Source organism: Volvox carteri (assembly GCF_000143455.1).
Source record: "Volvox carteri f. nagariensis unplaced genomic scaffold VOLCAscaffold_29, whole genome shotgun sequence".
NCBI lineage: Eukaryota > Viridiplantae > Chlorophyta > Chlorophyceae > Chlamydomonadales > Volvocaceae > Volvox > Volvox carteri.
The window spans coordinates 1,413,644-1,429,240 of NW_003307572.1; the positions used below are offsets into that span (position 1 = coordinate 1,413,644).

Genomic DNA, 15,597 nt, shown 5'->3' on the forward strand with positions numbered 1-15,597 from the left:
AAACGTATAGTATGGTTGAAGCTGGTAATTGTGATCAGATGCAAACAGGTCAACCGAGAAAGGTCCCCACTCTTGATTGATGGAATCAAACACCTCTGGATGCAACTTCCAGTCACACGCATCATCCCTTTTAGAAAGATCGTCCGCCAGGCCATTTTGCTCTCTCGGAATCCACGTGGTGACGAGGTCGATGTTATGCTTGACGCAATACCAAAACACCTGGAAGCATATTGACTGGATAGCGTCTGACATGGAGCCTCCCTTACGCAGTGCATTATCTGCGACCTGGCTGTCGGTATGGAGCAAAACCCGTTGATTCGATAATTGGCCATCCTTATTAATGCTTTTCAGCACGTTTAACACGGCATTCAGCTCGAGGTAACCGGACGATGAGCCCCGAGTGTCGATTAGCCAAGGGCCTGCTGCTTTCGGTTGTGATGGTAAGTCCGCCCAACCGCCCCAACCGCCAAATGACACTGTGCACTGACGGGTACTGGCACCCGCTGCGTCCGTGAAGACTTTTATCGTATGCATGAAAGACGGACGCCAGATTGGCCTTCGGCCATCATACCGCATGAACGACTCGCGCCAGAATTCTAACTCCTGAATTGCGTCTGCGTACAAAGGCATGTGGTGATGCAAAGCATGGCCTTGCCGCAACATTTCACTTTCCCATTGCGATAGCCGCCGGGTCATCAGGACAGACATTTCACCAAAGGAATAACTCATCGACATGATGTGACCGACTACAGAAGCAACTGCCCGGATCTGACATCGAGCATGATTAACTAGCAGGCCATCAATCGTGTGCATCAACACATCCCGCTTATGGCTGGGTACGGTCATGGTGCCAGTTACCGTATTAATTATTGCCCCCAGATACTGGAATTCTTGGGAAATCGGTTGGCACTTTTCGAGGCTCACCAAGACACCAGCGTGCTCACAATCGAGGAGTACCCTTTCTTGAATTCGAGCTAAAGCATCAGGGGACTGATGCGCGTGTACACTATCATCCAAATACCCTGCACAGCGATGGCTTTCAGAGCGCCACCGGTTCAATAGCTCCCTCGTTAACTTAGTGAAGGCCCAGCACGCCGGTGCTAGACCGAATGGAAGTTGAGTGAATACGTAAAACTGACCTTTCCACTGAAAACCTAGGTAAGTCCAAAACTTTGGGTCCATGTCGAGGTGATGGTAACCGCTCTTGAAATCTATGGTAAACGCGTAGTCATTGGGCTGAAGCATGTATTGTAGGGACGATAGTGTTTCGTACTTGAAACTCGGCGTAACGACGTGCTCGTTTAGGTACCGAGCGTCCAGGATTAATCACTTCTTTCCGTTGTTACGCACAGCTACTCCCAAAGGCAATACGCAGTGGGGCTGTTCTGCGACGCGAAGGGCTGTGCCTGTCTGAACGAGTTCTGCGATCGCTTCACTCACGAATGAAGTGTGTTCCTGGGTGGAACCGTGGTTCGCTGCGAAAAAGGGAGCTGGTTGTGACGCTATCCAAAGAAGGGGAAACCCCACGAGGATCCACCTCAATACCAACGGGTTTTTGACGAACGAAGCCCAGAACCTATAATGCGCCTTCAAGCGTCCCCTCATAAAGCGTTGAGGTTTTGGTCGGTCGGAGCTTTCGACTTCTGCTGGGCCGTCTAGCAGATCGTGCACACCTGCCGCTGCGAGTGCTTCATCGTGGGCTTGGCCACGCCGAACGTCCACCTGGCTCTTCCCGGTCCGCACTGGAGCCGTTTGCTCCGAGCTCGGGACGGTGCTAGGATCGTCGGTATTCTGGACCTGCTACCAAAGCGCATGTATAGAAGAGTCACTTACTATCCCTTGTAAATGTGTTTGTGAAGTGGCATTTAAATAAATGGCGTCTCACCGTGGGCTTCTGGATAGTTACTTCTTTAGATTCGTTTGAAGCTTCAATCTGAGCGTTAATTGCTTCGGGTCGGCGGGCCGGTGCTTGGTGTTGGGATGCTGCCTGAACGTCTGCAGCCGAGCTGAAGTTCACGACTAGCCTCGGAACGCCCCAACTCGTCGAGACCACAGCTGCTGCTGGTGCGGATGCTGATGCAGGTCGCGGTGGAAGCGGCACCTGTGGTTGCTGAGTCTGCTGAGTACTATATGTAATACCAGGAATGACAAGCCTAGGAACGCGTGACATAGTATGTAAAATTGGAGCAGAAGGCTGAGTATGTTGCACGTATGTAAGTGGTGATGTTATAGAGTACCAAGTTTGTGATGTTTTATGACGAGCTGATTGCGATGCCGCTTTCTACAACGCTATGCTAACGCGTGCTGCCTCTAGATTGTGTCGTACTGCTAACTCTCTACACTAATCTAAGCGAACGCGCTGCATTTGCTATCGCTCCCTGATGCACGCGAGTGTCTTTCATCGCTCTCATTCGAGGCTTACAGCCTGGATTAACAAAAAGAAAGGGCACATAATGCCGTAAATATTACATGGTAGGCCCGCAGCCTTGTAGGGTCTGATATACGTCCAATGGCCTGTTGCCGTAAATCTCGCTCGCTTGTAGGTGTCATAGCCCAAATTAGATTTAATCGCGATGTGGCACGCGGCCAACCAAGATCGTGCGGGTAACGGCGACCCTCGTGTAATGATGCAGCCTATTAGCGCTTCATTCGGTCGGGGCGAGTTGTGGATAGGATGATATAGAATGAGGTCCGCCAATCGCAATATCCGCAATTAAGGATGGGCTGCGTGTCTAACTACACCGCTCTACCTAACGCCTACGCATATCGCATGCCGCGTGTCCGGACCCTAGTTGGCGTCATTCACATTGGTCCCCGGCCACGGCCACGGCCGGCCGGCATCATAGGCCCCATGGGCGGGGGCTGGTGGTACTGCTGCTGACCACCAAACTGCGGCTGGCCACTGAACTGTTGGTGGCCGCTAAAGTTGGGGTATGCCCCGCCGCCTTGGTAGGGGTGAAAGCGCTGGGCCCCGTATCCACCCCGGCTGCGGCTGTTGCCACGGCCGCCAAAGTTCTGCACCTCCTGCAGCGGGTTAGTCCCCATCCGGTCCTTAACGTCCCGGACAGCGCGCCGGAAGCGATCCTCACCACAGTCGTAGAGTCGGTCTGTATCCGCCTTGACTTCTGCCGTCGGACTGACGGCTTGATGTCGGTTGTTGTTGAAGTACTGCTGCATTACTTCTAGATGATACTGGTGGCACCGACCACCAGCGTCGCAGGACGCGTAGAGCAAGTCCATGATGAAGATGCTTTGTTGGAGGATGTCCACGACAGGCCCAACGTCCGCGACTGTAGCCTGAATGACTTTTAGCGCTGAATGTGCTGAGTAGACTTTGGATCCGATGTCCCGAATCCATGCCGCCATGAACTTGACCGCCTTCAGGCACGACGCCTCCCGATTCTGCTCTAGGTCTGTATATCTTCTCGACAGGGCCTCCTCCCTGCCCGCGTTAATATTTGTAAAGACGGCATTGAAGTTCTGATGTTGTATCAGCTGCTCTACTACCTGCGCTGGCACGCCTTGAGCTGCCGCAGGGGGCGGAATGACTACATTGTTATGGTTGTTTTGAATGTTGTTGTTTGGAATGTTAGCAGGCAAGATTTGATCAGCCATTGCGTTGGTTACGCGAAGTGTTGTGGAGAAATTAAAAGGTTTATAATGATAGCATGAACCTAAGGTCACGAAACGGCGAATAGCCAAAACAGAACGCAGTTCAGTATAATATCCATACTGAAAACAGTACGACAGTACAACGAGTAACATCTTCGTCCAAGAACCCGCCTTCTCGCAACGAGAAGTCTACGCCCTGCTGCAGATCTATAGAGCTAAAGTAAGCAGACCCGCAAAGCTTATCGAGCAAATCGTCTACACGCGGAAGAGGGTACCGATTCTTAGTGGTCATGGAATTCAATCCACGGTAATCTATGCACATGCGTAGGGAACCGTCCTTCTTACCCACAAACAAGATCGGGGCAGAGAAGGGAGACGTACTTGGACGAATCATGCCTTTAGCAAGCAGCTCAGTAACCTGCCGTTTGACCTCATCAAGCTCAAGAGGGCTAAGTCGGTACATAGGGCGTGCGACGGGTTGGGCATCAGGCACCAACGGAATTGTGTGATCCACCGGACGAACTGGAGGAACACCCGGGATCTCCTGGACAACATCAGCGTATTCCTCAAGCAGTGCGGAAACTTCAGGGTCTTGAGTGGGAGGAATCACAGAAGTGGCGTTAAGGCTAATCGAAGGACGAACCAGCAAAGCATGTGCCCCCTTGCGAATAAGACGCACCGCAGCCTTACGACCAATAGACTCAGGGGTGGCGTGCACACACATGGCCGCAGCCGCAAAATTAACAAGGGGTGCCGACGAGGCAGCACCACTGTCACCTGAATCGTCAGAAGACGCACGCCAAGGAATTGAGTACCGAACAGTACCCTTTGACAAACGCAAAATATTGTTCTGAAAATCCAGGGATGCAGAGTGCTTACACAAAGTATCAGATCCCAGAATAAAAGGAGCAGCATCAGTCAAGGACGGCCAAATGTATGGCGAGACGGTTAGGTACAAAGACCCGGCTGCCACACGAAACGACACCTGACCCACGATAGCTTGCCTACCTCCATCAGCGAGTGAAACATGGGACCAGTCCGAAGAGCGGACCGGGAGGTGTAGCCGTTGGACAAGGGACTCACTAATAAAGTCGTGAGTAGCGCCTGTGTCCACCAATGCCGAAAACGTTCGGCCACCAGTCCGCAGAGACACCAGAGGCAAAGCAACTCGTGTGTCCACAGAACCGGAGGCAACTGCGCAAAGAGAGGAAGCAAAGGGCTCCCAGGCAACAGAGAGACAAGGTGAAGGTCCATCGTACCACAACTCAGCAGGATACGGAATACCAGGAAGCTCTACTGTTTCACCCTCAAGCGAAAGGCTGTTGAACGGACTTCACAGGAAACGTAAGTACTCGGTGCATACCTGCTAGCAGCGTTGAAGCCCGCCGGGCGACATGCGAAGGTAGCAAAATGCCGGCCGCGGTATCAGGACGGCGGTGCTTGCATGCAAGGTAGTGCCGAAGCGAAACGCGCAATTGAGTGAGGGATGCAGGGAAAAAAAGCACAGTATGACCACCAACATCGACCGAGCAGAGAGAGCTACCGCGAGGAACCGTTATGTTACATTCCGAGTCAAAGCCCGGTTTGACACCAACGGCGTCAAAAGAAAAACGGTGTCCAACGGCACTCTCAAACTCTGCCAACGTAGCGGGTCTAACCATGCGGACCAAAGAATGAATCCCCGCAAAAGGAAACTCAGGGTAATATCCCTCAGTACCACCCTGAGCAAATTCCTAGTACAGCCCAGCTTCACACAACCTCTTAAGAGCGGGACAGTCGTCGTAGAGGTGGTCAGGACTAACCACCTCGCAACAAAAACAGATGGTCTTACCGCCCGCACGCTGCCGGAGAATGCCCACCTCCCCGTGCGTCAACCTACGACCGAACTGGTTTACCCACTTGGTCAACTCGCAAGCTTTTGCCAACGGAACGACGGGCTCTCCACCGGCGGATACATCAGGGTGGTCAGTGCCGCGAACCCTGTCACCGCGCCCGCCATGCGGACCCGTTCTGCCCCCGTGACTACTTCGCCCAGGAATGCTTCCGTGTCCCGGCTGCCGGGAGGTCCCCGCAACAGCCGCAGCTAGACGAGGGCCGGAGTCCACGCGCGCCCTCTTGAACGGGGGCTGGTCTCCGTCGAATTTCTGCAAAGCAACAGAATTCGAACAAAGAGCAGAACGAACTTTTTGTTCAGACAGGGTGTGCAGTTCCTGGCCCAAGGCATGCTGTACCAGGGCGTCGTGAGAGGCAAACGACTTGCCATAGACGTCTGTGGCGCAATGGGGCTGCAGGGAAGAAGAAACGGCCTTTGAAAAACCAAAACATACGCTCACTAGGAGTGATCGTGGGTATGTCTTGGAAAACGGCCTCAAGACGCGAAAGGTAAGCTGGTACACTTTCGCCAGCACGCATCACAAAAGATTTGTCAGAAAGCCTATGTCGTGCTTCTTGTTCAACAGAGATAACCTGAGGAGCAAAACGCGTGCGCAGGTTATCCAGAACAAGCTGAGCAGTAAGCTCACGCTGCGATAGAGACCACTCGTCATACCACGTTTTTGCAACGCCACGGAGCGCTTGCGACAAAAACAGGCAGCATGACCGATGGTCCCTACCCCAGGGCACGATTTCGAAAAACAAAGACGTGTCACGAATAAACGCCTTTACACGGGCAGCAGTCTGCTTCGCATCAAGCTTGGTATCTAGCTGCAAAACAGGAGTCGGTAAACTAACCCGAGGGAGGTCGGCAGGAGAAATTGGCCGAACCGGAGGTAAAGGCTCTGGCTCGGCTGTGACTACCACAGCCTCAGCAGCAGCAGCCGCTTCCACCGCTAACGCACGCGCAGCCGCAGCACGGTGGTCCACATCTGTCGTCGGGGTTTCTGGTATCACCGTTGGAACATCCGGACGATTCATGGGAGTGTTAAGCGGGTGACGCAGAGCAAAAGGGGCCAAAGAAGGCAAGGAGTGGGGATGTTCATCACCAGTAGGGCCAAGTGGCCTCAACCGAACATTCTCGGCAGCCCCAGTGGGCATCTGCAACAAAGGTGCTGCGGCAAAAGTTGAGAATGGGGGAACCGAACGTCTCGATACCACTTGTTGTATCCACTTCCACTGTTTAGGTGGTAGTGAAAACTACCGATTGGCTGTACGGTCCGAGGATATAGTCGTCAACGCGAATTATCAACAATCGGTGCAATCGTAACCCAAGTGGGTCTACCAGTGACAAGTGTCACGATTATAGCAAGAGCGCTATAACCCAGTATCACGCGTGATAAAGACAGGCAAGTGCCCGATTAGAGATGGGCCAGCGCCCAATTAGAGATAGGCCAGTGCCCAATGGTTAACCAAGTAAGAGTGAAGATATTGCCCAGCGGTGAAGTGCCAGAGAATTGGGGAAAAGTCCGAGGGTTAATATGCAAGTGTGCCACAACATGCAACCGCCACCTCCTGTACAGCTTTCCTCCCCCCTACTACAACTGTTGAGCCCGGTGCTTGCAACCTTTTGCCCAAATCTTACTACTTACACCTGCCCTCACCTTGCATTTCGCAGGACTCCAACTACCTTGACCACCTCACCCGTTCACTTACCGTTGAGTTCCTGGTCTTCAGCTATCATCACAGAGTGCTGGGTTACGTCAAGATGTCCTTTCTGTGGCGTGCGTATGGCGGTATAGAGCTGTCGTTCACTTTCACGGGCTTGCCGGCGCTGACATACCTAGGGAGGTCGGACGCCACTTCATCCTCCTCCTCAATGTCATCATCATCATCATCATCATCATCATCATCATCATCATCATCATCATCATCATCATCATCATCATCATCATCATCATCATCATCATCATCATCATCATCATCATCATCATCATCCTCGAACAGCATAGTGGCGGAGGTATTGGAACCGGTGGCTGGACATGACTTGGCGGCATTGTGGGTGCTGACGATGGTGTTTGTGGTGGTTGTGGCGATGCAAACCGCAAGGGCGGCAGCAGCATGGCGCAGCAGTGATCTCAACTCGCAACAGGTGTGTCACCATGGCGGGGTGGGTGCAACATGGCTTCCTTGGTGGGCTCAGACGACTTCGATCGATATAGCAGCAACCTAATGAAAGTATCTCATACCTGTGTGGGGCGGACTGGAGCTTTAGTTGGGTGGGGCTTACACCGAATCCTCGAGACAACAACGTAATGTAACGTAGGGAGGGGAAGTACAGGGGCAGACGGTGTGGCGCTTAGGAGTAGAGTTTTGCAGAATGGGAGTGAGCGCCGCCAGGTGGACCCATCCCAACACACGCCCACTGAACACGCCTTCAGTTTAACAAGCCATCCCAAAGGCAGCGCACACCAAAGGCAGCGCACACCAGCTCTCAAATGATGTAAAGTCTTTGACCCACGAAACACAGGCAAGTCCGGGCCTAAAAGCCCTGAACACAAAACGAGCAAAAAGCAGATGATGGCTTTAAGGTACTACCAGGCCACATCAAAGGAAACATTTTTGTGCCAAATCGTCTGAATCAGCAAACCCCTAGGAGCTCACAATCAGCTAGCCAAAACTCGGCTCATTTAAGCGCCCGCCGCTCCAATTCTCATGTGAACAGAAATGGCACCGCTTCAGCAACCTCGTCGTGGATCTGATGGTCTGTGTGATGCTGGTGACGGCGTGCGCTGTATATACGGCATTCATGGTACAGAAGGCTGCCGTATTCTCAGCGCGTCAGCACTACCGGGTCTACGACGACATAGAGGGCGCCCGGGCACGCTGGCTACTGCCGCTCAAAACAAATCCGGATGTGCTACAGCCCAGCCAGAGCGCAGAGCTCAAGGTACGTGTAGTAGCTGTCGTAGACAGTACGGCACAAACCAGTTATACATAATACGCTAGAGCATGTTCCCAGCATCTCGAGAGGTTTTTTCAGCGGCAAAGCTACTACAGTGCGGAAGCGGGTGCTAATACGTTGTGCTGGAGCAAAGCGGTACACGCTACAGGGTACGGATGCCTGACTACTCGACCGTTGGCTCTCAATGGTAACAGCCTCTGTCAACCGATTTCCCTTCATTTCGTTATGCTGGCCCACACGTCTTTGCCTTTTGCTTCCTTCCCACCCGCATCACACGCTGTCCTGCACTGCGCTATGACCTCTTGTTGCTTCAGGTGTCCCTGAACTCGTTGGGGCTGTCACTGCCCTCGAGTTCCAGGACCCCGGGCAGGTACCTGCTGCCAGATGACCCCGCAGGGACTGCAGACTGGGAGGCACTGGCGGAGGTCCTTGTGAACGCGGACGGACTATCCCGCATGTGGACAATTTATGGCATGATCCAGGCAATGACGTTGGTGCTGCTATTCGGCAGGTAGGGGTGTGTGTGTGTGTGTGTGTGCGTGTGTGTGTGTGTGTGTGTGTGTGTGTGTGTGTGTGTGTGTGTGTGTGTGTGTGTGTGTGTTACCCGGGTGCGTGACAAGCAAAAAGGGTAAGCGACTCTGTGTGTCTCAGGAGGAAAGGTTTACGTTGCCAAGTAAGGGTGAATAAGGGAGCTGCAGCGCCACACAGGAAGGAGGCACAGCTAGATGGCGCTGATGTATCCATCCGCCGGGTTGTCGCACTTGGATTTGATTTGTTTTTTTTATTTTTTCCGTCTCCGTGTGTGGTGAAGTGTCTGGTAATTTTCCGTCGTTTTTTTAACATCCCAACCTTGTCTCCTACTTCCTTCTCCTACATACTTGACCAGGCTTCTGTCCACACTGGCTTTTCAAGGTCGCGTCGGCATCATGGTACGAACGCTATTCAACGCTGTACCTGCCGTACTACACTTGGTGATCATACTGCTGCTCATTGCCGTCATGTTTTCGGTCATGGAAGTGTGTCAGCTTGGTATCCACGTCGGGGAAATGAGCAACCTGGATGGCGCCCTGAGCGACACTCTTGGGCTCCTGGTGGGCCGGTCCATCCTGCGTAACCATACTACCATCGTGCCCCGGAATATGGAGTTCACAACGGTGCAGGTTGGTGCAGGGTTTTGGTGTAATATTGGGTCATGGGATGTGTTGCTGATTCTTAGGGGCTTGTGTGGCGGACGTGGTGGGATAGTACCCAATTGGGTTGCAAGGCCGGCAGCTTCTCGGAATCTGTTGATCCGTACACATGCATGCCCGCCATATAGTCCATATACACGCCGGCCTATCTTTTACCCCGAACCCGTCCTGCTAGGCAGGCCCCGGGCTACAGCATGTGCGTAGGGTCACGGGCTTTGGGGATATCATCAGGTGCTTATATGTGTTTAATAACCTGCTGATATTCAAAGGAATGCCGCCGTTTCATGCTGGCTGGCGGGCCACCGTGTGACTGGTTTCAGTGTGGCTGGCTTGTGGGTAATCTTTACGGTGTCTGTTTCTTGTGTCGGCCAGCCCGTTCCTTGTCCTCCTATTCCCCCATGCCGTTCCTTCTCGGCTCATTCCGTTTTTCTTCGTCTTGGCTTTCACCTTTGCCCTGCATCATATCGGCAGCATGTTCCTCAGTTTGTTAATGTGGCTGCAAGTGTTAAAAATTTATGAAAACATTGACTGCTGTAGCGTGTTGCGCGGGAGTACTGTGGCTTGCGTTGCATGTGTTAGTTGGACTTGTGCGAGAATGAGGATTCCAAACTTATGCTCACAATGCGCCCTGCCTTGCCCAACTGCCCTCTTTTCCTGTCCGCCCAACGACTCTGGCCATGCTCCCCTTCGGATGGCTGAACCTGGCGGCTTGGCGTCTATGGTAAACGGTACGGCAATCCGCTTTAGTACTTGGGCATTTCTTTGGTAATTGTGTCTCAAGTGTTGCTTGTGTCCCTTGTGCTTGTCAGCTTTTTCTATACCCTACTGGCCTTCACCTTCGGAAAACTCAGAAACCATTGGAAGTTTTTGTATGGTACAACAATTTGGGAGGACATCTGCCTTGTCGTACTGCCGGACGCGGCCTCTGCCATGCACCGCTGGTCACGCAAGCTGTTGCGTGGACATACTTATCGCAACGGCCAACCACCATTAACTAATCGGCAGCTTCATCGTGTAGTACGAGACGGAGCCCTGGCTGGTGTCGATGTACAGCCGCAAAAATGGAAACCTATTCGCGTCGTACTCTTTCCGTCGCCAACAGGCGGTAAAGCTTACCTGGACCTTGAGGGGGTACGACAGATGCTGGAGACTGCTGCACGACGGGCGACTGCAGACGATCCCACAGCTGTCACGAGTAGCCGTATTGCAGCCGCCATTGCTGAAGCCACTGAAAGTGGAGCCGCCACAACTTGGGCTGAGTCGCCAGATCCCGGCAGCGATAGCGCCGCTGCCGCCGGCATCACTACCAGCCGTGCTGGCGGGGAGGGGAACACTGCCAGGAATGGGCAGAAAAGTGAAAGGGGAGGTACCGGTCCCAGTTTTGGCAGCACCGCTGGTGGCAGCAACGCCAACTCCGATTGCAATGACTCCCGTGGCCGCGGTTGCTGGGGCGTGTTGAAGGCTGACAAGTATGGCTGCTGGCCTAACCGTGGTAGTGGCGGCAGTGGCACTGGAAATGGAGGATGTTGGAGTGCCGGAAGCAGTGGTGATGCAGAGGAGGCTGCGTGTTGGGAGGACCGACAAGGGGGAGATCAACCGAATAGATCCGGGGTCCAGACCCGTGGCCAAGGCAAGAGCGGGAGTGAAAGCCAGAACCTGAGCCACACGCACCTCCACGGCCAAAGGCGACATGGCATGTGGCATACTGCCCAAGGTATTGCCTCTGCCCTTCCCTCCTCCAGCGCATCCGCTTCCAGGTCCTCCCTCAGGCGGCTTGAGCTGAACCAACTGCTCATATCTTTTAGCTCACATCGTCTCAACCGGCCACAGGTGCGAAAGCTGTCCCTTCTGGAAAAGAGCTCCTAGGAACTAATAGCATGTTGTTGTTGTTGTTGTTACAGAGTGGGAGGCGTCTGGGCCACTTGATCACATTATCTTAATAGAACGTGACGTGTTAACCAGGCCGGGGCGACTACAAGGCCTTAGATAAGTGCACGAGGAATCGGCTGCACGGGTCAGTACAAAACGCCTGATATTGTCCTTAATGGCAAAGGACTTTGGTTTGCTGGTCGCCCGTGTCCCCTTCGCTGCCTCTGACAGTCCCCTGGATGATCAAGACCTAGGAATAACTTGACCCTCAACATACCGTGCAGGTCTCGAATAACGATTGGATGCTGGGGGACGAGCAACTGAACAATTTGTGTGGATTGATAGCGCAACGTATCTTGGATTACCAAGGACATCGGCGCTTTGAGTACCTGGGACACTCGAGGTTTGGATGGAAAGGGGGACGGGAGTTCGCCTGTTCCAAGTACCGGCCTGTACCCATCGGGAAACCCGTCGTCATGACGCCGGTGGTGAGATTCAATCCCACGCTGGATACCGATGCCAACACCAGTGGCCGTGTCACCAGTGTCAGCAGCAATGTGGCGAGCGGGGGAACCAGGTCACGCATTGTGCAGCGGCGTGTGCTTTGGAGTAGTGGACCCTCAGCTCCGCTTGGCCAGTTGGTGGGCCAGCGGTACAGTCTTACCGCGGTGAGTCGTCTGGTAAGCTACCAGACAGGCTTGGGGCAACGATCCGGTTTGAGCCAAGTGGATCGAGGCCAGCGGCTCAGTCAGTCGGCAGGGAAACGACAATCACATTGGCCCCAGGGACAGTTCAGGCAGCTCAGCAACTTGACAGGTCAGCAGAGTGGCTGTGCGAGTCAAACAGGAACCAGCCAAATCCACCGCATGAGCACTGGTGCAGAGCAGTGTCTGCACAATGCTTGTGATTCCACCAGCGACAAGCTGCTGGGTCTTAGCAGCGGTTGCGGCAGCAGCGGCAGGGTCCTTATCCGGCAAGGAGGTGGCGGCGATGGTTCAGAAGCGGACTTCAGTGAGGCCCACTCCACCATCACTAATGATGTGGCTGCAAGCATTGTTATCAGCAACGGCAGTGGCATAGGTACAGGAGCTGGTGGTACCGCTACTACAACGATGATGGAAGAGGATGATGTGTCTGAATTCGCCATTTATGCAGCATTGTGGGAGTCGATACGCGCCATGGAGTACTGGCAGGCTGGTGTGGTTCGCTGGCAAAGCCATGTGTGGCTACAGCAGCAGCAGATGCAACAGGTGCATGATAAAGTTCTGTCAATGCTTACCTGCAGTACTGCTGATGGTGCCGGCAAGCTGCCGTGTATGGTGCCGTTACTGGGAGCCCCGTCATCATCACGTGGGTCATCATCACTGAGGGCATCTACCTGCCTTGGTTCTGAAGTGTTGATACGAGACACGAATCCTAGCGCCAGCAAACGTAGCGGTGGCACTAACGATGCTGGTAGCAGAACATTTCAGCAGGTTCCGCTCGGCTTACCACAACTTACCAACGAAATGCCCCCTCCTCTTGCTACACCTGGTGATGCTGCACCCGACAACGATCGCGGCGTGGCCATGGTGGAAACTGACCCATGGGTTGGTGCTGGGCCAGTCATGCCTGAGCAACGATTGTCCATGCCACAACCGTTGAATACGCATGAGGTGAATACCAGCAGCAAACTGCCGAAATTTCGCACCACTTCAAGTAACAGAGGCAATGACGCCTCCACTACTGATTTTGCCACAGAGCCTATCGCAGAACCTGGGGTCAGCAAATTAAGTAGTGCAGAGGTCCTGCCAGCAGGCGGCATTACAGAGACTCTGCCAGCAGGCAGCATCACTACGGCAGGCACTACTGCTGTAACCGAGGCCCCGCCAGCAGGTGGCATCGCTGAGGCCCCGCCAGCAGGTGGCGTCGCTGAGGCCCCGCCAGCAGGTGGCGTCGCTGAGGCCCCGCCAGCAGGCAGTGGGGCTGTCACCACAACAGCGATAGTGCCACAATACACGCAGATGCTTTCTCAGCGGGTTGGGATGGCTGGGATGCAGCCACTGGTGACAGGCAACAAACCACTGGTGCGACCACCACTGATGGCCCCATTAATTGGGTACACACCACCGCAGGAGGTAAGACCAGTAAACTCCACCTGGCCACAGCAAGGGCAGCAGCAGCCACAGGAGGACGACCAGCAGTCGCAACATGGAACTGAAGGTCTGCCATCAACACCAAGCCGTCAAAGCTCTGGTACTTGGATGCTATTGCCGCCACCAACACAGGCAGGGTTGCTTGGAGTTCGACTGCCACCACTGCATCCTGACCCATCATTGCCACTTTTACAGCCTCAACCAAGCTTAATGGCGCGACCCAGTTTCACATCCAGGCTGCCACAGCGATCCCGCATGGGTGAATGGTCTATGGCAGCACCACCACCATCTCGTACTGTTAGTTGGGGCCACCAGCCGCTCTCAACATCATCTGGACAGCCCAACACAACATCGCAACTATCTTTACGGCAGCAACAGTCGCTGCATGCACCACGGGGGAAGAGATGGGCCCTACCATGGCCGGGGCAGCCAGCTGGAGGCAATTGGGTGCGGCCGACGTCACCCTCAGCGGCACCGATGCAGATGTCGGGATTTGCTAAGCATGGCAGCTTACTTTACCGGTCAGAGCCGACACAGCAACAGGCATCCGATCGGCCGGACACACTGGCGCCACTATTAGGGTCTACATTGTCGCTGAAGAGCAGCCGAACATTAGCACTTGAACTGCCGCTGCCGCCATGGATTTCGAACACAGTAATGCCGCCGCCCATAGACCAGGACAGCTGGCAGCAATTACATGCACTATCACCATCGAATAGCTTCAAGGGAGATTGGTTGGTGCTACCGCCGCCCCCTTCAGAATCACACCTGCGCGATGCCGCGGTGCTGGAGGCGACGGGGGCAGCAGCAGCTGCGGCGGCAGAGGTGGCGGCAGCTGCTGCGGCATCACCATTATCAAAGAAGTACCCGTCCAGGGCAGATTCCATGCGAATCGTTGCCAAGGCATTCGCCGATGTTGCCAAGGCCTATGCCGATGCCGGCACTGCCGACGACTCAGCTGACACCACCCACATCACCAATGGTGCCAACATCGGAACACTTGGCACATGCCCTAGGTTACTCTACCCCGATCCCCAGCCGCCGTCCTTGGTCCTTCCCAACGAGTACCCTGTACCGGGATTGTAGCCGACAATGCTGGTGAATGAGAAAAGCATGAAGTGATAGCGTTATATATGTTAACATTTTGATTCCATCAAATGAGAGAGGCTCTGTGGCCACAGTCGGTCAATTCATGGCCATGCAGATGAACCCATTGGCCTAGGTCTCATCATATCAACATCATCAGTGATCCTTTCACTTGGAAGTATGACATTTTGGGTCGCAGCATATTTGTGGAATTGATATCCTGTTGCTAAGATATTAACTTTTATTGTGTGAGGGTGAGAATGGTGCATTACACTGATGTGTATTGTGTTTCTGAAGGTGATGTGCAGCAGTTACGGCTGTGGGCTGCTGGTCTGTGTAACACAGCAAAGGCATAACCCGGGATGCTCAGATAGGCTTTTACGTCGTTACATTGCCCCCCACTTAGCAATGGACGTCCTCGGCCATTATTTCGAGCACAGGAGCCATCCCACCTCGCGCCAGTGCGCTGGTTTATCCATTACACCATGAATTCGCCAATTTGGGACTTACTGATTGCCTGAATCGAACCACCTACCTGACGTTTGTCTCGGAAGTCGTGCGGTCCCCTTTCGATACCATTGTAACACAGCAAAGTCGTAACCCGGAATGCTCACATTGGCATTTGCGTCGGTACAGTCTGGTGCCACCGCTTTCACCTGTACATGCACAGCATACATTGGTCCTCGGTCTAGCTACATGTGTCCGTGCATGTTCTTGGTGCTTAACTCTGGTAATAAAGTCGTGCATCACCATAAACCATAAATGCATTCATGAATTTTCCTGAGGACCGGTGGTACTGCTCAGCTGTCGGAGCTAAAGGACCGGCCAGTTGTTCTTCAAGCAGTCATGGACGTGCTAAAGGAAACAA

The 15,597-nt window shown here is 53.7% G+C and overlaps 1 protein-coding gene across 1 annotated transcript; it reads left to right on the forward strand.

Moving 5' to 3' along the window:
- Nucleotides 1–6,948: 6,948 nt before the first annotated feature.
- VOLCADRAFT_93115 (uncharacterized protein) lies at nucleotides 6,949–14,729 on the forward strand (the record flags this gene model as incomplete). Its single annotated transcript, XM_002952346.1, has 10 exons — nucleotides 6,949–6,960; nucleotides 7,163–7,636; nucleotides 8,210–8,434; nucleotides 8,764–8,960; nucleotides 9,336–9,609; nucleotides 9,768–9,835; nucleotides 10,449–11,469; nucleotides 11,793–13,574; nucleotides 13,623–13,625; nucleotides 14,127–14,729. 10 exons carry the CDS (start codon nucleotides 6,949–6,951, stop codon nucleotides 14,727–14,729), a joined length of 4,659 nt encoding a protein of 1,552 aa, XP_002952392.1.
- Between the last annotated feature and the right edge of the window lie 868 nt (nucleotides 14,730–15,597).